The 24,554-nt window shown below is 55.8% G+C and overlaps 6 protein-coding genes across 6 annotated transcripts; 3 read left to right on the top strand and 3 right to left on the bottom strand.

The window, feature by feature from the left end:
* The first annotated feature begins 291 nt into the window (after window positions 1-291).
* On the top strand, window positions 292-2,189 carry B0I36DRAFT_92347 (Ribokinase-like protein). The gene is made up of 2 exons (XM_046163586.1): window positions 292-639; window positions 792-2,189. Exons 1-2 carry the CDS (start codon window positions 537-539, stop codon window positions 2,063-2,065), a joined length of 1,377 nt encoding a protein of 458 aa, XP_046015509.1. The 5' UTR covers window positions 292-536; the 3' UTR covers window positions 2,066-2,189.
* Window positions 2,190-2,202: 13 nt separating this feature from the next.
* B0I36DRAFT_285717 (MCM2/3/5 family protein) lies at window positions 2,203-5,570 on the bottom strand. The gene is made up of 3 exons (XM_046151590.1): window positions 5,288-5,570; window positions 2,616-5,202; window positions 2,203-2,532 (listed from the first exon to the last, which is right to left on the bottom strand). The coding sequence occupies exons 1-3, from the start codon at window positions 5,358-5,360 to the stop codon at window positions 2,499-2,501; spliced, it is 2,694 nt and encodes an 897-aa protein (XP_046015508.1). The 5' UTR covers window positions 5,361-5,570; the 3' UTR covers window positions 2,203-2,498.
* An 869-nt stretch (window positions 5,571-6,439) lies between these two features.
* On the top strand, window positions 6,440-7,363 carry B0I36DRAFT_360788 (uncharacterized protein; the record flags this gene model as incomplete). Its single annotated transcript, XM_046158380.1, has 1 exon — window positions 6,440-7,363. One exon carries the CDS (start codon window positions 6,440-6,442, stop codon window positions 7,361-7,363), a length of 924 nt encoding a protein of 307 aa, XP_046015507.1.
* An 806-nt stretch (window positions 7,364-8,169) lies between these two features.
* On the top strand, window positions 8,170-12,784 carry B0I36DRAFT_318308 (uncharacterized protein). Its single transcript, XM_046153273.1, has 2 exons — window positions 8,170-11,505; window positions 11,608-12,784. The coding sequence occupies exons 1-2, from the start codon at window positions 8,322-8,324 to the stop codon at window positions 12,456-12,458; spliced, it is 4,035 nt and encodes a 1,344-aa protein (XP_046015506.1). The 5' UTR covers window positions 8,170-8,321; the 3' UTR covers window positions 12,459-12,784.
* A 2,264-nt stretch (window positions 12,785-15,048) lies between these two features.
* B0I36DRAFT_92318 (uncharacterized protein) lies at window positions 15,049-15,957 on the bottom strand. Its single transcript, XM_046163585.1, has one exon. It carries the CDS (start codon window positions 15,783-15,785, stop codon window positions 15,222-15,224), a length of 564 nt encoding a protein of 187 aa, XP_046015505.1. The 5' UTR covers window positions 15,786-15,957; the 3' UTR covers window positions 15,049-15,221.
* B0I36DRAFT_405952 (uncharacterized protein) lies at window positions 15,955-17,470 on the bottom strand (the record flags this gene model as incomplete). Its single annotated transcript, XM_046161801.1, has 2 exons — window positions 15,955-16,425; window positions 17,088-17,470. The coding sequence occupies 2 exons, from the start codon at window positions 17,468-17,470 to the stop codon at window positions 16,221-16,223; spliced, it is 588 nt and encodes a 195-aa protein (XP_046015504.1). The 3' UTR covers window positions 15,955-16,220.
* Window positions 17,471-24,554: the final 7,084 nt, after the last annotated feature.

Genomic DNA, 24,554 nt, shown 5'->3' with positions numbered 1-24,554 from the left:
CCAGCTGGCTGAGCCCTTGGGCCATCACGGCGCTCTCACCCCTTAGGCGTCATCATTCGCTGGCCTGCCGACCTCGCCTATCAACGCCAGCCACGACGGCATGCAAAATTCCCAGCGGCTCTTGGAATTTACGTCAAGGTGACAATTTTCACTGCTGGCGGGCCTCGTCCGCCCCTCATCGGCGACCAGTCCGCTGTCGGCAATCAGATAAATCGCCGTATCGACTCAGGGACCAGCCTACCAACTAAGATGACAAAGCCCCACTAGGGTCCATGGCCTCGTTCTGACAATCTCGTCTTGTCTGCCCGTCCTCCACGCCCCGATTATCGTGCAACCTACATTGAGTCCTCGACTGCCGTGATCTTTCGCCTCACATCGTCTTGTAGAACAAATTTGCCGTCAGTCAAGCTGGTCAGATCTGGCCGTGGCTTGCCAGAGCACCGTGCTGGTGCTTATCTGACCGCCAAGTCGACCTATGGAACCTCCAAGCACCTTTGCGATTTACCAACCTTGATTCACAACAAGCCAGCACCACCATGACAGACCAGGCAGAACCTGTGGTGTCATCCCAGGTTGAACCAGCCGGTACTTCTTGCAACGATTCGATAGATTTCGTCACGTTGGGCATGTTCATCATAGGTAAGAGCTCTCCTCGTGAATCCTTGCCGTGAATCAGCACCACATGTGTCCCACCCTCTCGACACGAGGATGCTCCTTGCCCGCTTTCCACGGTGTTGTATACTTGTTCGCCAGGGTCTTCGGCGTGAAGTTCTCACTGAACATGCTTGCAGATGACATTGAGTATCTTCCTCCTAAACCGCCAGTCAAAGACATCCTTGGCGGAGCAGGTGCATATGCAGCTCTCGGGGCCCGTCTGTTTTCGCCAGCGCAGTTGTCACAATCCGTAGGCTGGATTGTCGACAAGGGCTCCGATTTTCCGGAGAGCGTCGCGAACACAATCTCATCATGGAACACTTCAGTATTGGTGAGGGACAACCCAAATCGGTTGACGACGAGGGGCTGGAACGGCTATGACAAGCACCAGAACCGCGCGTTCAAATACACAACCCCAAAGGTGAGGCTTACTGCGGAGGACCTCGACTCGTCCCTCATCAGGGCTCGTTCGTTCCACCTCATTTGCTCTCCAACCCGCTGTCGCGAGCTGGTCAATGAAATCAGATCCCGGCGCAACGACTTGACCACGGCCGAGGGCAACCACCTGCCCAAGCCCATCTTCATATGGGAGCCCGTCCCAGATCTCTGCACGCCCGACGAACTGCTCAACTGCACAAATACCCTACCTCTGGTCGACATCTGCAGCCCAAATCATTCGGAGCTAGCTGGCTTCATGGGTGACAGCGGGCTCGATCCAGAGACCGGCGAGATCAGCACTCGCGCGGTCGAGCGTGCCTGTGAGCAGCTCCTCGGGAGCATGCCGCTGCAATCCTTCTCCTTGGTTGTTCGCGCGGGCGAAAAGGGATGCTACCTGGCCAGGAACGGAGGCCGCAAGCGGAAAGCCCGCTCCGGCGAAGGGCGGCGCAAGAAGCCCGCGGCACACCTGCACGGCCCCCTGCGGCCAGAGATGGACATGGAGGCTCTCTTTGCCGGCCTGATGCAGGACAGTGACGGGTCCGTGTCGCGGGAGGAGATCGAAGTCGACCCTGGCGTCGAGCGCTGGATCCCGGCGTACCACACGGACAAAGAAAAAGTCGTGGATCCGACGGGCGGCGGCAACACGTTCCTGGGCGGACTGGCCGTCGCCCTGGCCAGGGGGAAGAGCCTGGAAGAGGCGGCGGCCTGGGGTGCAGTGGCGGCCAGCTTTGCGATCGAGCAAGTAGGCGTACCTGTCCTGGGCAGGGAAGTCACAGAACAGAGCAAGACGGGAGAAGCCGTACCGGAAGCTCTGCAAGTCGAGGAGGCGACAGGGCCAGAGGCGACGTCACCGGCTGCGGTGGCAGAGAACACGGATGCGACACCCACAGCTGCAAGAGAGACGTGGAATGGAGTTGTAGTCGAGGACAGATTTGAAGAGTTCAAGACGAGACTGGCGTTCAGCCAGGCGTAAACGAACATGAAGGCCAGCGATATACTCCCAGGCAAGCAGCTGGCCCTAATTCACACCAAAAAGAGGCTAGAAGGTTATAGACAGACTAGATGAGGGTGGTGAAAAGAGAATTTAGATCAGCCAGACATCACGTCAACCATTTATTGGCGCCAAAGCGGCTCGGGTCATCGCTTTATTGTACATCTCATGCCGGACTAGTTCCATCGTCGTCGCGTTTCATTGCACATCTTGTCATCCTGGGCATTTCATGACAACAGCCTGTGACCTCGTTCCGCTGTCCAACGAACACCCACCACTTACGCCACTTCCTGACATGGCACACCAAACATTTCCAAACGCCATCGCTTTGTCTATATTCATACTGCAACCACTCCGATTCCCTGTTCCTGCTCAGCCAGTTCCTGTTTGCCGGAAGGACGAGAGACTGAGTCGGTTAGATCTTATAAACGAGTTCTCCCTCAGTGTACCTAACACACGTATCGTCATTAGTATCAAGGTCTACAGATACGAAAGGGGTTCGTAATAGTGTTGCGGAAAGAAGGAAACTCACATGACCTGGTTCGCCTCGTCCATCTTACGTAGCGCCTTGACCGCCTCGTCGCGAGTGAAGGTCTGCGACGAGCCACCGAGGCGCTTGTTGACGGCGGAAACGACGTCGCCGACAGTGGCCGAGTCGTCATCGAATAAGTCCGTGTTGAGTAGCTGGCCGAGCGCGGTGCGGAAAGTCGAGAGCCGTTGAGGAGTGATCTCAGCATTGATGTTGAGCGCTGCCGCGCCCGAGGCGAGGTCCTCATCCTCCTCTTCTTCCTCATCCTCGTCGTCTTCCTGCGTCTCAAGCTGTGAAGCGGGAATGGAGGAAGCGAACGACAATTGCGACGTCGGAAGAGCGTTCGAGGAGGCTCCGGCATTGGTCCGACCCGAGCGGCGTGTCGCAGGCGCGGAAGCCTGCTCTTCCTCGTCTTCTTCTTCTTCCTCCTCTTCGTCATTGGCGGGAACAGAGCTGCCATTCCGCGTGCTTGCTGTTCGAGCACGACGGTTTCCAGCGCTGACCTGGCTGCGCCGATTCGACCTCGCAGCACTTGCCCGAGCGGTGGATCCTCTGTGAGCTGTGTCGTCGCCATTGTCATCCGAGCTTTCTTCCTCCGAAGAGTCGGACTCGACTTGCTGTGTGCGCCTGCGCTTCTTGCGCGACTCATCCTCAACCACTTCCTTGAACAGGGCGAAACGGAGGCAAGCCTCGGCGGCAGCAGCATCACGCTCTTCGACCCTGTTGGAGAGGCGGGACTTGGCGTGGGCTGTGGCGAGACGAATCAGAGTCTCAAGAGTACGAACGGTCAAAGGGGATGTCCTCCGCTGGTTGCCCTCCATCTCATCATTGCGAAGGCCAACGTAGATGTCGGCAATGCGATCAGAGGCGGCTTGCGTCAGGATTGGCTTGATACGGCTCTTGGCGTACTGGATGTATTTCTTCATGAAAGGGATACTGAGCACTTCATGACGCTTGTTGGCACCACGGCCAGAAGTGACAGTAACGCCCGCGTGAAGCATCGCGTCGTACTTCTCGAACACGTCTGTGGGCTTCTGCGTGTCGGTTTGGCTTTGTAGGGCGACACCAAGTGCTTGCTGGCCGTTCTCTCGGACTGGGGCGCCCTCGTCCGTGCCAGGTTGACGATACCGGTGCATGCGAAGCACGTGCTCTGAGACTTGTCTGTCCCGGGTGTCCTCAATGTCATCTGTAACGACAAACAACAAGTCGAAACGGGATAGAAGTGAGTCTGGAAGGGCGATGTTCTTGTGCGGGTCTTTATGCGGATCGTACTGGCCGAATATGGGGTTGGCCGCAGCGATGACACTGCAGCGGGCGTTCAACGACGTGTGAATTCCAGCTTTGGCAATGGTTACTGTCTGCTGTTCCATGACTTCGTGGATAGCAACTCGATCGATATCAGACATCTTGTCAAACTCGTCAATGCAGACGACGCCGCGATCAGCCATGACCATGGCTCCCGCCTCGAGCCTTCTCTCGCCAGTCTCCTTGTCAGATGTGACAGCAGCCGTCAGACCGACGCCGGACGAGCCTCGGCCAGTGGTGGCAATGGCGAGAGGCGCCGTGTTCAGGACGAAACGCAGCAGTTGAGACTTGGCTGTCGACGGATCGCCAACCATGAGGATATTGATGTCACCTCTCAAGTGAGTTCCATTCTCCAAGTTCTTCTCCATACCGCCAAGGAGCATCAGAAGGATGGCCTTCTTGATGTAGTCGTGGCCAAAGATACTTGGGGCCAAGGACTGCGAAAGAAGCTGAAACAGGTTCTTCTTCTTGGCGATCTTGTTGATGTTGCGAATATCGGTGTCGGTGATAGTCGCAGTGGCAACGCCCCCACTAGCTTTTGAGGACAACAGAACGATATGGTTGGCGAGTAAAACCGTCTTGAAGAGCGCGCTGTTGTGGTTGGTGTTTCTATTTCCGAGCGTTCTGAAAATGCCGACGAGCTGTATTCTGTCACCGGGCTTGACCTTGTCCACCAGGTCGTCGTCAAGGATGACATCCACACCCCGAGGCAACTGGCCAGCCGGTGCTCTCTCGGGCATCTCCTGTATCGAAATGGTCTGATGATCGCGGTAGGTGCAGAAGCCATATTCTGTGAGAAGTGGGTTTCCTTCGTCATCCTCTTGTGGGTACACACTGGAAGTCGTCTGGCCATTTGTCATTGTCTGGTCACGGTACTCCCGGTAGTGGAAGATGTTCTTCTTCTCGTTGTAGTGGACACTCTTCACGACCTTGGGGCGGATGAGAGAGGTTCTTGTCACGATGCCCTCAATCGAGACCATGTGGTTCAGATGGTCAGAAGACAGCGTCCTCGGGTTGCAAGCATTCAAGCCGAAGCTGCCGGCCCAGGCGCAGTAATACAAGACCTCGGCGTCGGTCTGATCTGGCCTAGCCTGCGGCAGCGTCTTCACAATCTCCTTGAGAGCGTGGTTGAACGCCAGAGTGTACTCGAAAGGGTCGAAAAGGAGACCGTCGGCAAGCTCTGAGTTGTGGTCCCGCACATGATCAAGGTTGACGACAAGGCGCCTTTGGTTCTTCTGGAGCATCAATATGATGTCGGATCGGTAACTTCGCGCATGCTGGTCGTCTGTTATAGTCAAGGCCCATCAGTCAGACCTGCAAGCACTTGAACACTTGCCAGTATTATACTGGCTGTCGGTGTATTGACTTACGGGGATCGAGGAATTCCTCTGCGAGACGAATGCGCTCCTTTGTCGCTTCGTCTCGGAGCATAAAGGTGTCCATGTTGGTGGCGGTGTGACCAGAATCTGGCCGATGGTGGCCGTATGCGATGCCGCTTCTGTTTATGGGAGAGCTCAGAGATAGCGCTGTCACGGCTTGCACCTCTCAGGGCCAGACTTGGTGAGTTGGTGAACAGTCGGCGGGGTGGTTGTGAGGTCAATACCGGGGTTCGAGATGGCGGTTGCACGGCAACTTGGAAGGGAGAGGGGCAGTGGGAACGCGAAAAGCGCGTCTGTAATCTCTACGACGCGAAAGCGCGTAAAGTGGTTTGTGTTACGTAAGCGCCTGTGACCCCCCATTGACCCGGCCCTCCTATGCCACCCTGGTGTTGCCCAACATCCTCGATGTCCAGATTACAGCATCTGCCAGCTCGAGCTCTGCATCATGTCTGCCGGTGCTCTGGCCTCTCCTATTGAAGTGATGCCGGCGGCCCAATGTGCTTTCAATTGAACCATTGTTGCGGTGTGGCCAAAGCTCAGCCAAGAACCGGTAGGAGGAACCATGAAATTCTTATAGCACTCAAGCAGCTTGTATCAACATCACCTCCGACAACAGGGGAACCTGACGGTGTGCAAATGTTCAGGAGAGCACTGCGAGAGGCAGCCCACCAGCATTGGGGCAGGCACCAGAATAAAACATTCAGTGGAGGTGCTGGCCAGTGGCTGTGCCAGCCGCAGTGGGCATAGCGTGCTGTGCAATCTTCCGCTATGCTCATGGCTTGCTGCAGCTTCAGCTGATCTACACGGCAACCGACCATGCCGACTTATTCTGGCTGCCTAAGCCATCCGGATCACATATGAATCGATCCACACCTCAGCCGACCCTCGCTCAAATCTTGGCATCAGTCGAAATTCAACTACTCATCAACCCACCCTTGGAGGCTGCTCAGAGTCCAACTTCACCACAGCCGTTAAGCGCCTGACATTATTGAACCATACTTTCAGCGGCTGCTACAATTCAATCACGTGCCCAGGATGGACGACAAGTCTGCACAGGCTGCTGGGCCAGTCCATCGACCCCGTGATGAAGACCACTCCAGTAATCCTCACAATGAATCATCTCAGCGGGCAGCAGGCACTTCAATGCCTCCGCCCTACTCGGGCCCATCTCACGCCGCCCTCGAGTCTCATGTCCAGCAACAGCAGCAGGGCGCGGTGCCACTGGGCCCGCAGTATTATCCCGGCCTGCCGGCGATAGACTATCGGCAATATCTGCCGCCGCTGTTTGAAATGTCAACAGACACCACAACAATAACGAGCAAGGCCAGCTACTTGTCCCAAAACCCTGGAGCCCTGGCCGGATTGGTACGGACATTAGCCGCCGTCCCGCCCAAGCCCATGATCACGCTGCAAGGCAAGCGAGGGAACAAGGTCGACTTCAACGTCAAGCTGAATCTCTTCAACCTGCTCGTTCCTCGGGATCCCGGCTTACGAATGGACTATCTTCGCTTGGTTGGGTCCGATGAAATGGCGTTTCGCGGCGGCGCACAGGCTGCACTGAAGCCGGACCTGACGTCTGACGGCGGGCTCGAGGAGTGGTGTGACCGCTTCTGCAAGGACCCGGCGACTGTCAAAACCTTTATGCTCGAGCGCGTCGTGGCGAACCTTGACACCAACTGGCTCGAGGGTCAACTGCGGAGTCTGGTCGCCGCTACGGAATACAAGGGCGTCGTGACGGTCCAGTTTCCCATAACCCACGCCAAAGTGATTGTGCAGAACCCGGACAAGGTCAATAAGTTCTTCACAAGTGTCACCACGCTCTTCGCGGGCAAGGCGAAGTATGAGGTCGTCAAGGCCGTTTGGCCGTTCGCAACGGCCAGGAATGGGGACTCGGGCCGCAAGGTGCTTGTGCAGAGCGAGAAAACGTGGTGGGAAGAGTGGAAAGAGCCGATTCGGTACGCGGTCGTGACAAAGCGGCATGGCTGGATCACCAACGAGGACAAGCTTGAGTTCATCATGGAGGGCAAAGGGAGGCAGATGCCTGGAATCAACTGGGAGGAATACTAACAGAGTAACAGTGGGGAGACGATCATGCCAGCATGAACGGCTTGAGACGTCCGCGATGATTCGGATGGATCTTTCCTGCTGCCTTTTTTCTCTTTCACTTTGGATGCATGGCGTTAAAGGCGTTGCTGGCTGTTTGCGACGACTAGGATAAACCGTCTAATACACAATTTCGAACCCAAGCAACCAGTTTGCAGTCACGGAACAGATATGTATGGTGTTTTTGAAACAACCACCCACACGGCACGGAGGTCTGATTGGGCAAGACAGCTACCATCCTGCCTAAAGCAAAGAATCGCTGCCAAGTCTGAGTCTCAATATATGGGTAGCTCAAGCTTTTGCGTTCCCGTGGGCCCACGGCAGCCGGCCAATGCGCAAGGCAGGGTGGCTGTGAGCGCGAGTTCCACTAAAGTTATAGCAGAGTGACTCACAGAGCACCCCGGCACAGTCATCCAGCACGCACAACCCACAATGCAGCCAGGTAGTTCTAGCTCGGGATGAATCATAATGACTTTTGGTCACACCCTGGTTGGTTGCAAGGTTGAAACAACAACTGGAAAGCTTGAATGGCGGGACCTGCATTGAGAGTCCCGTAACATGTCCACAGTAGCGCACTTAGTTAGTGCTGCTGCATCGCCGGGCAGGGTGGGGCTGTGCCTGGTTGACTCGAGACGAGAGCCCGTCTCCCGCGCCCCGCCACTGTTATACGAAGACCGCAGTCGACTGCGAACCAATGCTTTGGTACCCGGGCTCTATACATATTGACCTGTCTCGGCCCTACAACTTACATACACTGAATGCTTGTGTGTTTTCTCTTGATACAAATCACTTCATCCAGCTTTCTTGTGTATACCCTGTTCCTGCACATCAGCGAGCGCGTTGGCAATTTCGCCTAGTCTTCTTTCCATATTTAAGACCACTTCCCATCTTTCTTCAACTCACGATTGAGCATTTACCTGACATGGCAGGGACCCAAGAAATAGCGTCAGAGTCGGCCTCTGTGGCCTTGAGTTCTTACGACACAGCTCTGTGCTGGATTCCCGACGAGGAGAACTGGCCATGCCTGGACAGGCTACGCAGCTTATACGACAAAGGTTATGAGAAGTGGCCCCCGCATGTCAACCTCTTATACCCCTTTGTGGCAACAGACGCCCTGGAGCGTGCGTCCCGAGACATACTTTCTGGCCTGACATCATGGCGGGATGATGGTGCTGCGACACCCACAGTCCATCTCAACTCCACCGGAGTGTTTCCGCATCGCAATGACAATACCGTATTCTTGTCCGACAACGACACAGATAGGAAGCGAGCTGTCTCGAGGCTTCGCACTGCTATCTTGAAATCTCTATCCCAAAAGCCCTCGAACAATTTCCAGATGCACATGACCATCGGCCAAAGCCAGGACCTCAACTCAGACTCGCATCATTTTCTGGTACAGAAGGCTGGCCTGCTACCAACACAGCCATGGCAGATGGACAAATTGCACATCCTCGTACGGGAGAAGAGTCCAGCCACTGCCACAACCAAGTCCTTGAACCGGATGACAACCTGGGGCATTATCGACCTCAAGGCCATGTCCGTGGATGTCCTTCCAAAGCCGCTTCCTTTCTACAACCACGTCAAGCTTACTTCTAAGACTGGTGAAGACGCTTCGGAGTTGCAGGCGGAGACGGACGCCTCCTCCCAGCTACCTTACTGCTTTGATACACTTCAGCAGCGATGGGTCAGGTACAACGCGAGCAACAATGTCTCTATCGAAGCTGTAGCCATCCCAACAAGCATCAGTATCGCCTCTTACAATGTTCTGGCAGAGTTCTTCTATCCGGTCTCCTACCAGAGGTACCCTATTTTGGTTAGAAATATTCTGGAGAAGGGAGCGAAATCAGACATCCTCGTTCTGCAGGAAGTCACGGATGACTTTCTCACATATCTTCTCGGCAATAGCAGCATCCGCGAACACTACTCCTTTGCGTCCCACGGTCCTCCTCAGCAGGACGATCTTGAACCGCTGCCAAGTCATCTGAACGTTGTCATCCTCAGTCGTTTCCGGTTCACATGGAAACGAGTCTCATTTCAACGGCGCCACAAGACCTCGATCGTGGCTCAGTTTCCAGACCTGGCCGAGCAAGCGCCAGTTAGCAGAGACGGAGGCTCTGGCAAGACACCCTCTTCTCCACTGGTCCTTGCTACAGTCCACCTGACATGTGGCTTGACCGATGGCTCTGTCACTGCCAAGAAGCTCGAGCTACAAGCAGTCTTGAGATATCTGGAAGAGTCACATCCCAACAACCCTTGGATCTTAACCGGAGACTTCAACATCAGCACCAGTGCGCATGCGATTGACATGGCTCGGCAGAAGGGGGCAATCTCCCCCCAGACCGTGACATATCTACACGACCTCGAAAGCCGCCTGTTTGATGCCGGTCTCGTCGACTCTTGGGCCACAGCCAAGATTCAGCGAGGCGATGGTCGGCTGCTCTCAGGCTTGACAGGCGACCATCAGACCAGCTATGAAGAAGACGACGATGCCTTTGAGGGCGAGGACGGTGCGACTTTCGATCCCCTGACCAATGATCTGGCCGCCGAGATTGTTGGCAGCGGCTTCAACAGAAGGCCACAACGGTACGATCGAATTCTGGTCAAGGGACAGGACACATTCCACGTTGCTGGTTTCAACATGTTTGGGCAAGATCTTGGTGTTCTGGGGCCTCGGCACCCGACGAAAGCTGACCCCGAGGAGTCACTGGGAGCAAAATCGTACGGAAGTGATCACTGGGGCGTAAGATGCTCATTGAAGATCTCGACAAGTGCGGCGGGCTCTGGTCCCAGCAGTGAGAGCAACAACAGCACTCTGGCAACTGCTATACAGGTCAAGGAGGCTCCAGAGTCCCTCAGGGATGTCACGGAGCTGAAGCAATGCCTCGACCGCCACCAAGTCATGCCTAGTGCTCAAGAAGCTGAGCTGCGGGAGAGGGCGCTCCGGCTCTTGAAGGAGATAGTCCTGCAAGCCGACTCAAACACCACCACTGCTGCAGCCACGACCACCGCAACGTCGAGCACGCGAGGCCAGCCGTCCTTTGTGATGGTTCCTGTCGGCTCGTACGGCCTTGGTGTCTGGACAGCTTCGTCCGACGTGGACTGTCTTTGCATCGGTCCGGTCAGCTCACACGTCTTCTTCAGTCTTGCCGTCCAGCGGATCCGCAAGGCGGAGCAGCAGCAGCGATATCAAGTCGAGAAGGACGGAGCCATGGTCAGCAGCGTCCGGCTGGTCCGCAAGGTCCATGCTCACTCGGGCACCATGCTCGAGCTCGAGGTCCTGGGCATCAAGATGGACCTGCAGTACTGCGCATCCGCCTTCATCGCCGAGACGTGGCCCTACGCCACGCGCGTGGCCCCCAACGACCCGACTTTCCAGCTGTCTTCTCAGGCCCTCGCGAAGCTCAAGCCCATGCGCGACCTGTACTACCTGCGCCGCACGATCCCCGACTTTGCCGCGTTCCGGACTGCCTACCACCTGGTTAAGCTGTGGGCGAAGCAGCGCGGCATCTACTCGGCCAAGTTTGGCTACCTGGGCGGCATCCACATCTCCATCATGCTCTCGAGCGTCTGCAAGATGATATGCCACAACTTCAAGGGCCACACTGCGAGCATGTCCGCCGCGACGATCCTGACCACCTTCTTCAACTACTATGCCGACTTCGACTGGGCCAGCCACGCCGTGTACGATCCGTTCTTCCACACCGAGAGCGGCGGCGGTCGCGCCCTGCGCTATGTGCGGACTGCTCGGGAGCCCCTGGCCATTCTCGGCTGGCACGGCCCTGCTCTCAACGTCGCGGTCGCGGCATCTGCGCCAACAGCAAAGACGATTGCCGGGGAGTTCCGGCGTGCAGCTGCACAGCTCTCGACTCCCGGCATGACCTGGTCCGGTTTCATGGACGGGGCTTCCGGGCCAAACGACGTGGTCGGGGAGGCAGTGGGTGCCGCGGGTGTACCACGAGGTGGTATCAAGGCTTCGGGCTCCGATGAGTTCTTGGCTTCCTTCAAAAGCTATGTCAAGATTGAAGCTCAGTTCTGGGGCGTTTCCCTGGCCAAGGGTACGGGCTTTGTCGGATGGCTTGAGTCGCGATGTACGATGCTGCTTGTTGGTAAGTCCTTTGAATCTTTGATCGTGACTGTCTTGTCTTGTGTCAAGTGCTCTCTCTCTATGTCTATGAGTTTCCTGCTAATAATTGCGACTGCAACAACAGATATCGACAGACGTGTGCCTGGTGTTCATGCAAGAATCTGGCCAGCCCGTTTTGTGGACAGAGAAACCACCTCCACCGCCGCCACCCGTGACGCCGACGGCCACATCCAAGATTACAAGGGCTACTACCTCGCAGGACTCGAGCCGAGCCAGAAGAACACCGCCGAGCCAGCACAAACGATGATGACCAAGGACGAGTCCAAGGTTGTGCTCGGGGCCCTGCAGACGGCTCTGGCCAAGTTCGAGAGCCAGATCAGGGGTGATGAGCGGTTCTACGACGCCAAGTCCAGCTGGATGAGCGCGTCCGTCGTCAGCCGTCAGGATCTGGGAGATCTCGAGCTGGACGATCGCGAATGGGGTCAGTACACGATCGGCGATGACGATGACGACGAGGAAGACGACGACGACGACGACGAAGAGGAGGAAGATGACGACGAGGATGTCGACGATGACCTCGAAGCTCTCACCACCGCCGCAGACAAGGCCAAGTCCAGCAAGAAGAAGCGCGGCACCGGCAAGGCAGCAGCAGCAGCAACAAGCAAGCTCCCCACGCGGCCCGCGTACCAAGGCAAGTTCCGCTCCTCGGCCGACGTCATCAACCGCCTGCGCTGGGACCCGGACCTCGACAGCAGCGAGTACATTGTCGGCTACGAGGACCGGTTCCTCGGCGTGCGCGAGCGCGCGCTCGACGCCTGGAAGTCGGAGCAGACGGACGAGGAGTTCATCCCCCAGCACCGTATCTTGTACTTCAAACGTCGTGGCGCTGGCGGCAGTGACGCAAGCATTGTATGGCATCGGGGCCAGCGGAAGGATGATATTTTCGGGAGCGGTGTTAGTAGTCTTGGGCGTTGATGCATTTAATCGTGATATTTCTGAGAAGTAAATTACACCATCAATAATCCTCTATCAATTCATAATTCGCATAATGATGATGCATCAAAAAGGGAACCCATGTCCTACCAGTTACCACGATTGACAACTGAAGAGGTTCTGCTAAAGTTACATTCCCAGGATTCCGGAATGATCACGGGTCAAAATAAGGGAAAGAAAAAAAAAAGCCAGAGCCACAAATTGATAATGGAACAATAACGACGGGCTTCGAGAAGCCGCGGAAAAGCCCATTCAAGCTGCAGTTCAAAGGTTATTCACCATTTTGGGAAATGTGACCGAACCATGCACGAAACAAAACGACATGGATTGCAGCTTAAGGCTGAGAAGCAGAAGCATGGCACGACTCAGAGGCTGGCCTGTGAAGCGGTCAAGACAGCCAGCCGGGCCGGGGGGGGCGGGGGGCGGGGGGGTGCCAGCTCAATCCAGACCAAGGCAGGAACCACCCGTCATGTGACCACCAGCTCATGCGAGTCTGCACGGTGAGAGAGGCATGCATATTGGTGTCGTTGACCTAACCAGGGCTCTGCCGGGGTCTACGCCCTCAAGGTCTTGCCTGCCCCTGGACCTTTTTCTTCCCCTTGTTCGTTTTATCTTGACAGAAGTGCAAGGTAGCACATGTATGACGGACGGTTGTCACGTACTACATGATGTGGCGCCGCTGAATGTTCTTCAACGCTTCCGTTGATGCTGCTGCATACCTTGCTGCAAGGGGCCCAGACCGCCATTATGTAAAGGAGCGTCCATTGTCCAACCCCTGATCACCAGCTCACTACTACAACACAATCGCTGGGCTGGTTCTACAGTTTCAACATCCTGTAACAATGATCACCACCACTAGAGACCCAGAGCACAGATAGGACGCGCGCGGACGAATAAACCGCTAGGGAAGGACAACCACGCGTCGGGGAAATGTACCGTGACGCGGTGCATACGAATGCATGTACACCCCAGGGTCCCTCGGGCGCAACAGTCGTATGTGTGTGCGCGCGAAAGCCGGAATCTGTGCCATCGCACCACGGGCCTAGGCTGGAGATCAGGCAGGGTTGGGGTATGGCGCGGAAGTGTTTCCTCGGGAGCGAGAACGTTGGGTAGGAGTACATTTCGAGCACATTGTACATCAAGCGCTAATACCTGCTAGCCAGCTCGGCACATGAGCTTTAAACCGAAAACGGTAGCAAATTCTGGAGTCAGGTTCTGGTTTTGGCATAAACACGATCATGATCTCGGGCGCATGAATCCCTTAGCGTGACCATGTGGGTCGAGCCGAAATCCCTCGAGCATGAAAAGTGCAGACAGCGCTTGTCCCTTGATCCATGCTGGTGGGCATCAGAAGAATCCGTCTCGAGCATAATTAGAAGTCGAGGAGCTACGGCAGTTGGATGAAACCAGGATAGCCCGGTGCGTCGACGGCCGGAAGCAGCGCCAGTAGCCCTTCCGTCGGTGCCGCTTGACGACGGCGCCACCACTAGCGTGGCATCAGCCCAGTGGCGGTCAGTCCATTCAGCACTGTGTCTGAAGGAGGGGATCGTGCTGTCTGTGCTGCCCCAAGCCTTTTGATGCTCGGATCTGGGGTGCGTCCTTAGCTCGAGGGATGTATCTCGCAAAGATTCCGATCGTGAACTTTGACAAACCTTATTGACTGACAACAGTTGTTGGTTTATTAGTGCCCAAACTCCGGAAAGTCCAGGGGTACATCATTTTCGGGATAGCCACTTGCTCAGTCAACGGCTTCGAATGAGAGAAGATATGGGAAGGAGCTGGAAGCGATTAAAATACACGAAGAGCCTTGGTTTTCTGCTTGTCGTGACTTTGTATCTCCAAAAGCGCGGCGACTCAGGTGTTACGCCGTCGCGAATTGATCAATAATGGAGGCTGTCACAATTCGGCTTGGTTCCGCAAGAAAAGCTCCGAACTTGCTTCATGCGCGTCACAACGTTGTTCATGCGGGATGAGTACTTGTGCTGGGCTAGTGAAGCGCGAGTGAACGTTGAAAACGTGGCGACCTGCCGAACTGCCGCGGGTGTGATCACCACGACAAGGAGAAGAGCTGGTTGGCGACGAGATTTCGACGCGGTAAATTGTCCTTCCAGCACGTGTAAATGCAAGTCGCGCTTCAAATAGACCGTTCGTACCCTAGTTGGTACGAAAGATTGGCAAGTCCTCACTCTTAATGGATGGCCATCGAGGAGGACGTGGCATGCCAACGTGCCATCATACCATTTTCCCACCATGAATTACGGGTCCCCTTCATGCGTTTTCGGCAAGGCCGAATCAAAGGGTCTCAAGCCAGATCAGTTCTTTGAAGTTCGCATTGAGCTGCGCTACACTTGCCATAGTATGAATGTTCCCCCCAGTCAGCTGTTGTGGGTGCTTCGCTAGTCTAGTGGTCCGGGATGGACCAAGGTTGGTGCTCGCATAGTGTTTCCAAACTTTGTGCAAGGAAAGAGCCTGTTACCAATTGATGCAACCCGCTATAATGAAGTGCTGCGCAGCTTGTGCTTCATCAGAGAATACCTAGTACGGCATCCTGCAATGGTGAGGTTCCTTTGCGAATTGTGGGTTTGCTTAAAAGGTGGCGAGGTTGAATGGGCGGAAGGGCAACGGATTGTTCTCACGCTCATTCTTAGTCGGAGTAAATTCTAGACAACTCCATAGACCTGGAGGATTACATATGAAGGCTCATGGCAGGCGTTCATCCTGCAACTTTGTCAAGATTTGTGTATCTTAAGCTTGCACCAATGCATATCGACCATGTTCTGAAGCATGGGACCAGAGTGGCCTTTGACTCCCCGTGCCGAGGTCGAAGGCTACGGCAGAGAATAATGGTGCAGCTGAGAGGTCATGTGCAGGTCTCGTTGGTTGATGATCTGACCTGGAGGTGCAACGGCGTTGTTCAGATGAGCGATTGGGTTGGCTCATTGCTCGCCTATCACAGACTGCCACGCACTTGTGCCAATCTGTGCCTCGAAGCAGGAGGATCGCCTTGAATGACTCCACCTGCGAGATCACGCATCTCCTCGCGCTGCTGCGCGAACGTCGTGATGATGCATGCATGAGTCGTGACCTTGATAACGCCAAATGACGATTAGTACGTGTGGAGAGTATGCTCGTTGATTCGTGCAGAGTCGGGCGTCGGATCGACCTCGTGGGCGCCGCATCGCGCGTTCCTCCATCTATCACACAGCCACGGCACCTTGGCATGTGAGTGCGGGTCGCTGAGCTCCTTTGAAGGAGGGAGGAATTAAGTTTTGCGCGCCACGATGGTCGGTAGATGGTTGCCGTGGTCATTTACTCTGTCTGAAGCTCTCAAGGCTCGCTCCTTCGACAGCTTTCACTCCTTCGTTGCCAGGAGCACTGTCTGTGAGGCCAAACCAAGTGATAGGGCGTGGCGGCTGGTTGATTTCTGTGCAAGGGTCTTCTGCGTTGCTTCTCGCTGGTCATCACTCTTGTCCACAGCTGTCCGCTCGGCCGAGCAGTTCATCGCCGAGCCGTACTGTCTCAGATCGAGACCCGCCAAACGGGCACCGGCACGCCAAAAGAAGAACGAGTGCTGAGGCTCCTTTCTGCCTCCACGCATGCATGGTTTGTGACTCGCCAAAGACTCGCGGTAGTCGCTATCATATGTATGCTGGCTAGCAGGAAGATTGCTGTTGCATGTTCGGCTGCTTCCTCGTGGCGCAGGATGACTCTGTTGCAGCTGGGTGGCACGACAGATGCGGGGCCTCAGGGACTTTGAGGTGTTGTGCTCCACGGCGATGGCAGTCTCCTAAACGTGGATCTTGTGCCGGTCGAGCCGGGCGACGAAGGGTTCGAGTTGAAGGAGCCGAAAGATGCACTTTCACAGCCACTGGTGTAGGATGAGGACTGAACATCAAAGCCACCCATGGGAACGGATTCAGCCAGCTCTGGCTGCATGGGTCGTCTAGGCCTATAACCATTTCGAGTCCGACGCAATGACACGGCAGCAACAACAACAACAACAACAACAACAAACCCAGCAACAAACACTTGTCGACTAGAGCGAAATGCAGGTCACGGAGGACCGACACGTCATCGTGCCATGCTAAGCTGCTTCGATGCTCTAGAGACGGGCGAGTGGGCCTCGACTCTGCACGAAGTCGGGGATTGGTGAGGCGCCGTGTCGGACCGGGATGTACAGCACTGTACATGGAGCAGAGGATTGTGACGATGCATCCTTCATGTCTGCTTCAGGTCAAGCTGGCGGGAAGGGTTTCGGGCGCGGGACAGTCAGCTCGCTCGGCGGACCCCGCGCAGGTCCCCGCACGTGCTGGCGCGGGCGGGCTTGGAGCTCTTTTCCAGAAGCGGAAAGAGCGAGGAACAATCGCAGCGGCTGTGTGGAAGGAGCAGGCTGCGGCGGCGGAACCAACTGGCTCTGCGCCTGATGAGACGCCCGAGCAGCAGCACCTTGGGGGCGTCTGCCTGCACCATCCTGGTCGGGCGTGCGTCCCTGGTCCGCCTTGCCGACTGAGGTCATCGTCGCCATTTCCCGAGGTCGACGACCGACGTGGTGACTCAAGAACAGCTGGCGGCGGCTCGTGCTCGTGCTCGCTCCGTCGGCGCCGCAATCACTCTACCGTAGTACGTAGCCGCCGGCTCCCGTCCCACAGAAACAACAGGGCTCCATCCATCATGGGTCCGTCCACCTCTTCTGACACAAACAGGATCCAGTTGTTGTTCGCTGCCGAAGCAGAAATACCATGGGGCGGCAGCTCTGGCTTTAGCGGGATCTCAAGGGCAGACCAGCACACGGCCCGTCCCACAAGGGCAAGCCGACTTCGGATCCCCACGACCAGTGCAGAATGACCCCTCTCGAGCCAGTGTCTGATGGGCGTGCGTGGGCCGTCAAGAATCAGACCCAAACCACGACCAAAGGCCCAGGGCTGCTTGTGGCACGAGAAAACCGGCTTGGCAAAGCACCACCACAGGGCGAACTCGGGCACAGCGCTAGGCATGCACGCCAATGGGGTCGTCGAGGTGATAGGCTCCCATGTTGCAACTGTTTGGGACTGACTGGCTCTCAGGGTTCACCGGTTTCAATCCTGCAAGGCTGGCCGAGCCTGCTCCAAGCTTGTCAGCAAGCTCGACGCTTCGGGTGAGACAGCACATTCCAAATTAAGCCGCACATGTGCAAAGGCTTCCAGGTGACCTGCGTCTCAGCCTGCTTGCGCTGTCTGCACGGCTGCTCAGTGGCTCGAAGGCATCAAGACACACCGCTGACATGGCAGAGCTGGAAGACATGACGCGAAGTCCACGCGATGGGTCGTCATACCATGTCGCAAGGCCAGAAGCAGCGATCTCCAGCGCTCCCACTTGTCAAGTCTTGAGAGAGCGACAAATCCCGAGTTCTGCTTAGCGCTGTGGTGTATAAGTGGCCAAGTAGAAAGACTTCTCCACCACCCTCCGTCCAAATTTGGCATCTTGACAACACCGCCGCGCACGCCCAAGACCACGGCCAAACAAAAACCACAGCGGCAAGCCCCTCTCTTGTAGAAGCCCTCCAGAAACTTCGCGGATCCCTGCTTGTCCAATGCAAACACTTGCGCAGACTGGCCCACTCACAATATTCCCGCTCGATTTGCATTTTGTGCGCAGGCACCAATGCCCGAGACTCGAGGGTTGTGCTCCTGTGGCGCTGTCGAATCACCGTAGGCCCTCGGTCAAGGCTGTTGGGTTTGTCAAATGTACGACCGGACAATTTTGCCATGGCACCTTGTTGGCTGCACAGCGGTCTTCGCACGTGTTACCCAATGAGCCGTCGAGTACACGATCCGTGGAGCTGTTTGGCCTGTGGTGTCGCGCCTGCGCCGGATCAGGGAGCGTCACGCCAAACCTCGTGACCTTCACCGCTGTCGAGCCGCAGTGCCGGTAATACTATGGCGTCTCCCAGACATTCTGGACAAGGGCTCGGCTTTCACTCCCCACACCCCTCTCGACCCCCTTTCCACAGCCCGGCCTGGGGAGGAGGGCAGGGCCGAGCAAAAACTTTGTGTGGACCCTTAGCACCCTGGCCGCAACGTTCCCACCTTGGGCTTCGGAGACATGCTTCAGTTTAGTTGTGCCGCTAGGACACCACCCGCAACTATCCCGCTTCTGCCCTGCAATTGGTTTTATTCTGATTTTATCGATTCCCAGGGCCTGGCAAGTACTGTACAAGCCAGCAAGCGGCCTTGCACCCCAAACCCTGGTCCTGCCGCCGCGCCAACCCTGCCATGTGCTCTGGCAGCTTGTGGGCCCCTGTCTGTGACGAGCATCCACTGGCCGAGCATGACGCTTCGTGTCAATCTCCAACAAGGTTCACCTCTCCCTTCACTCGAGATGGACATATAAGGTGCGGGCTTCGCCCTCGATCGACGCTTGTCCTGGAACCAAGAAATCAAAAACACAAGCTTCCTCAGCCACTAGTCACAACAGACTCCCATCCTTCATCTTTACCATTCGACATCACCATCCTCTTCTCTTCGTACTCCATTCTCCAAGAAACGCGGCCCCGGAACAGTACATACATACATACACAACTTCCTGGGTAGAATCTCCCCAAAAGACTCTCGACAAGCTGAACAAGTTCCCAACTGAGTGCTGCACTTCGCTAAAGACGGCCGCCCACGGGTTTCTGGATCAGCACACGAACCAATACAGCAACCGCTCTGCCCTCAATCACACTCTGTCGCCATGTCCATCAAGGAGGTGCAAGAGCTCGTCAACGCCTGCTGCACTTTCTGCTGCAAGGCAGTAGACTTTGGCACCCACGACTATTGCAGCGACCACTACGCGTGTCCGCGCTGTCCAAACTGAACTGGGCACATCAGAGTTGGGGGTGCTCACCTGGTGCCTTCGGCCCAATCATCCTTCCGGTGCGGGGCTCGAATTTCGACAACTCAGTGCAACCCTTTTCACGATCGAGAAACTCGAAGGAGCCAGAAAAACCTTCGTGGGCAATCTAGACCCGCCACCCTGGCCGCGGCCCTCTTATCGGCATCATCACGCAATGGTCATGATCATGCAGCACACGTGTCATCGGAACCCTACGACAACTTTTTCCTCGGGCACCAAGCCCTCGGTTCTGCTGTTCATGGAGTGCTCCGATGGTCAAAGCCGTCGCAAGCCGCCCCCTCCATTTCCATTTCACGACCTGCAGCACAACAATTTTGCATCGTGAACCACGTTGGCATTTCTCCCTGACTTGTGCCCACACAAAGGACCATTTCAGTCCCTGGTCAGCACCCAATCAAACCCCCACGACGACCCCCACATCTTTTCGAAGACCCCATGTGGTTCGATGTCCACGATTTTTGTTTTCTCTTGGTTTCCTTGAGCGTTGTATAGCATGGCATAACAAAGCGTGAGCGCAGCATGACACAAGACATACCCATTCGTTTCGTTACTATTTATCTTCTTCTCGCACTTGGATCGTGGGGCGGTCCTTGTCCCTGGACAAACCCGCCCACGATCCTCGCAAGCACTCTTTGTCTCGAACAGCCTCGGCTGTCTTTCTTGCCTTTTGATTTCAGTTAGGCTTCGGTTTTCCTTCTTCCGGATCCCAGTTGACTTTGTCCTTATTATGCGAGAGATACCATCATGTAGGCGTTTATTTTTGTCCAACAAGGACGCATGTAACATAGGGGGTCACTTGGACCATGAGCACAATGCGACGCATTGCAACGACTTCAGAGTACCTTGGCATTTTCATGCTGTTCCTTTGCTGTGAACTGGATTGATGGCTGTCTTCACTTCACAAACAGCCATGTCCATAATTCCCTGAATGTGTATAACTGATGCTACCACATTTCGATCATGAGGCCAACCGCCAGCAACATTGGTAACGGATAAGCTGCTCGTCACCTGCCAAGGCAGCAGATTATACAGATGACTTGCTACACATACGGGAGATGTCCTACTGGTTCCGGGCACAGCAGGCTGCTGTCCCAGGCGAGAGAGGAGGATTCGAAAGCCCCGCAGCCAGCAGCGGGCCTGATACGCCCATGCGCACGACTCCCCCGATCCATCAACCATAGGAGAAGTCCCAGTCCCAGTGAAGGATCTCGAAATGCCCACGCACACGCCTACACTGAATATCTTCGGTCATCTTCGGTACTCCGGCGTCCTCCCTGCAGAACCAGAGCAAAAGCGAAATTACGGTGCCGGCAAGGAAGGGAAGCGAGAGGCCCCCACGGAGGACGTGGCAGGCAACCAGGCAGGCAGGGAGGTGTAAGCATTTGCCGTGCTGGACACGGTTCCTTACAGCACGGGGGCAACGGTCACAGGACCTGGGCGACAGCACGGGTGTGCTCTGTTTTGTTGTCCCTATCCCTCTCTCTCGTCTCTCTCCCTCTGCCTTTTACACATATGCCGGCTGACACGCGGGGGTCGCAGTGATGTGTCGCACTAGGAGGGGAAGCTCCGCGAGGCGGCCGCCACAGGTACAGTACTTTGAAATTGGACATATATATATATTATGACAATTTGATAATGAGAAGAGAGCACCAGGGGAGGGCGAGAGCATGAGAAAGGAGGGGGGAGTGAAGGTAGTTACAGCACGCGACAATGTACACTCACTCGGCCGTGTGCGACGTGAGTCTCGGCCGATGGACACGGACGAGATGGGGAGGTCGGAGGAGGAAGGGGGATTATTTGTCCCGCCCAGGTAAGGAGCCTGATGGAACTTGCCGTGGACTTTGGTGGTGGTGGTGGAAAAAGCAAAATAAATTGTGTTGCTGAAACGAGACCGGTTTGTCCTGTCGGTCCTGCTCGTGTGAGCAGGCGCTTCCTCTTTTTCGGAGAGAGAGCTTCAGAACTGGTGTTGTGCTTGCTGTCTGGATGTTTTGGCCACGCATGGGCTGCTGCAAAGGCGGTCCATGGTGAAGGGATGGCGAGAACAGATGTCGAGTGCAGTGCCAGTCTGCCTGCCTGCCTGCCTGCCTGTTGACAGTCGACCGAGGTCATTGTCCGCATGCTGGCCGACACTTGTGCACTTGCTGACAGCCAGTACCGCCGCGTGCGTGCGTACGTGTACAGTACAGGAGGAGCAAGACAAGCATCCCATGCTCGTTGCTGCATGATGGTGAGAGGTGAAAGACTGCTGGAGCCTTGCCAGCCTCGCCTCGCCATGCCCCCCCCCCCCCCCCCCCGTGTGTGTGTGTGTGTCCTCGTCCTCTGCCGGCTAGGTGGCCTAGAGCTAGCAGTCAGAGGGGGGAGACTAACCACTGACTGCTCTCGCGATAGCTCCTCACCACGCGGCCTGTTGTCGGGCTCGGATAACTACCTTGTACGGCACACGTCCGGGCCAAGGATTCCGCGCGCGCGGGGGGTGTTCCTGCAGAAGCAAGAGAAAGCGGCAAAGCTCACGCATTAGCCTTGCAGTGCTGTGCAGTGCTGCAGAAGCAGAAGCAGCAGCTACAGCAGCAGCAGCTAGGGGGCGCAGCCTTGCGTGGTTCTCCAAAATGCGAGGCCCGTCATCCGGCCGAGCTAGCTGGGACGTCCCAGCCTCTCTTCCCGCCCGCCCGTCCTGCGCGGGAAGCTCCGCGACTCGTTCGTCCTGGCTGGTCGTCCCCCCTGGGTTGGGTATGTAGGGCTGGTGTGTTTTGTTTCCGCAGGACAAGGGCACACAGATCATCGGGGGGGTCCCCCCTTGTTCGAGGCACCGCGTGACAGTAGCGCCTTGGAGGCAGCAAGGGCATAAGTTAATGCTCAGGGGCCTGATGCTGGCCATGGCTACGTTGAGGTAGGCTTTTGGGGTAGCTCCGTAACTTTCTTTGTTGGTCCATACACAGACAGGGCACATTTTCGTCTACAGGGTTGACGACATCGGTAGCTTGATGGTTCACCGAACCTCTTGAAAAGCCGCGAGGTACCAAAGCTGAGAGATGCTAAGGGGGCCCGGTAAGCTCGGTAAAAGAAAAATTCACACATTACTGTTGCCTCTTAGTGATGGGAAAGACGGGGGGAGGGTTCCGCAATGGGCGGGCGAAAGTTGTCGCGTTACACAGCATGGAGTTGCCAGCATATCTTGTGTCACTTGCCCATGCTCTCATCCCACACGGGCCCCTGCCATGCTGGGAGAGGCTGCAAGTACAGTGCGTCTGTAGGTGTGAGGCGTCGAGGCTCTGGTCAAAACCAGTATCGCCATTTTCGGTGAACAGCAAGCAGGAGGCCTGCCGAAGGAGCGAAGCGGGAGCTGAAGGCCGGGAACGCTCAGATATCACGCGTGGAGCAAACAGACCAGCGCATCCCCCCAACGGCGAGAACCAGATCGAGATCCCGCGCGCACCGGACCTGTGCCAGGGTGAGTCTGAGGTCAGTGCGGTATTTGCCGTCGCGACCATTGCGCCAGTGTCTGTCTTTCTCAACAACCAAGGAGGCGCCGAGGCCAACAATCATACGATCACTGAATCGAGGTGACGCGGTGTCAGAGCTGACGAAGCAACACGCGAGGTATATGCAGGAGTGTTTTTGTCGGGGATGGCAGTTGCAACATGGGAATGTCTTCGCGTGAACATGACACAAACACCTTGCATAATTCTGTATAAAGCACGGGCTCTCTTGAACTTACCGATCAGCGCGTTTGGGCCGTTGCAACAGCAGCCGGTGCGAAGGAAGATCTGTCAGGACGAGGTTCGTGATGATGACAAGTCGGATCGTATTCCAATGCTAAAGAGCATCGATATCGAGTTCGCACTCCCCGTGAGATGCAGTCCGGAAATCTGTCCGCCTCCAAGACCAGTCGCAGGTGCCATTCAGGGAAGATCGGAGGCCGGGGTGCGACGCCGCAGCGACAAGGCCTCTTTGTGCATGCCGAAGAACTGGGATGGGGGTTCATGTTTGACTGTGTTGTTGCCGAGGTGTACCCTAGTTGTTGGCCCTTGGAAATCAGGGTACATTCTCGGCAAGGGGGTAGTCAAGCCACAAACCCTGGAGGACAGACAGCGAGGGTTCCGGACGCAGTGTAACTTCAACGGCCAGTCTTTGTCGTGGAGTTCTTGATGAGACTCAATCTGCAGTCTCGGTTGGCTGGAGATCCGGTGCGAGACGTTCGTTCGGTTGATTGGCATTGCCGAGACTGGCAAGTGAGAGCCTGCGACAGGCTTGTTGGAACGGGATGACAGGAAAGTAGTCGGAAATTACGCTACGGTCCGGGCCATGTCAGGATGTCAAACATCAGCTAGGTTCCCCCCCGCACACATGCTGTTGAAAGATAATGCTAATTTGGAGGCATACGATGCATGCAGCACACTCCAATAAGGGTGGCGTGGCCCGAGACTAGCACCAACTCAGGAATAGGTCGTCCATGATACAGAATTGAGAGATCGGTCCGGAAATTAGGAAGCAGAAGTATCGGTACAAGCAGACCCTGGTCGTCGGCAAATAGTGAACCCGTTGGAAAGAAATATCACAGCGGAATAAAAGGCGCCAATCCGTTGTTGACATGCCTATTGTTTCGTGCCATTACTTGTAGGATTTTGGAGCTGGTATAAGAAACACAGGATCGCAGTTTGTGCTCACGAAAGCCACGTCGATGGCTCGAACATTGTATATATATCACCTACCCTCGGGCAATCGTTCTTGCTCAATACGGCTACTAAAAGGTCGGCACTCAGTATACGTAATGTCTCGTTCAATCGTATTCTTGGGTATCGTAGGCAAAAAGTAGATATACACTGATTGCAGTCAGTACAATTGAGGTAGTCCTGCAATCAGCGCGGCGTCTCGTTTCCACGACCGTCTCGGTTGTTCGAGGCAAAGTCAGGCTAGACAAGACTCAAGTCATGAGCCGCGCCCTCCTACATGTTGAGTCTGTGTGCCTCCATGGCCTGACCCGGACTATCCACCACACGGCATGCCACTAATGCACAAACGACGCAGATGACCCCAAAAGGGTGCTGCTCGCCCACCATGGCTGACCTTCTCCTGTCCTACTGCACACTGTTGCTCGGGCTATGCTGTCGAATGGGCGACGTACTCCGCAAGGATGTATGCATACGCATGCTGCGGGTGCCAAATGTATTCTGACCAAGCCTGATCATGTGTTCAAAGCATACTGAC

The sequence above is a fragment of the Microdochium trichocladiopsis genome, assembly GCF_020744255.1.
Source record: "Microdochium trichocladiopsis strain MPI-CAGE-CH-0230 chromosome Unknown B0I36scaffold_3, whole genome shotgun sequence".
Lineage (NCBI taxonomy): Eukaryota > Fungi > Ascomycota > Sordariomycetes > Xylariales > Microdochiaceae > Microdochium > Microdochium trichocladiopsis.
The sequence above is the reverse complement of the archived record's forward strand: the minus strand, read 5'-3'. Positions and strand labels throughout refer to the sequence as shown.

Bases quoted from the DNA above. Each gene is read 5' to 3' on its own strand.
- B0I36DRAFT_92347 (XM_046163586.1), top strand. From the start codon at position 537: ATGACAGACCAGGCAGAACCTGTGGTGTCATCCCAGGTTGAACCAGCC. The intron at 640-791 runs GTAAGAGCTCTC...ACATGCTTGCAG, and splicing joins GTTGGGCATGTTCATCATAG to ATGACATTGAGTATCTTCCT.
- B0I36DRAFT_285717 (XM_046151590.1), bottom strand. From the start codon at position 5,360: ATGGACACCTTTATGCTCCGAGACGAAGCGACAAAGGAGCGCATTCGT. The intron at 5,203-5,287 runs GTAAGTCAATAC...TGACTATAACAG, and splicing joins AGAGGAATTCCTCGATCCCC to ACGACCAGCATGCGCGAAGT. The intron at 2,533-2,615 runs GTGAGTTTCCTT...TACGTGTGTTAG, and splicing joins GACGAGGCGAACCAGGTCAT to GTACACTGAGGGAGAACTCG.
- B0I36DRAFT_318308 (XM_046153273.1), top strand. From the start codon at position 8,322: ATGGCAGGGACCCAAGAAATAGCGTCAGAGTCGGCCTCTGTGGCCTTG. The intron at 11,506-11,607 runs GTAAGTCCTTTG...CTGCAACAACAG, and splicing joins ATGTACGATGCTGCTTGTTG to ATATCGACAGACGTGTGCCT.
- B0I36DRAFT_92318 (XM_046163585.1), bottom strand. From the start codon at position 15,785: ATGACCACGGCAACCATCTACCGACCATCGTGGCGCGCAAAACTTAAT.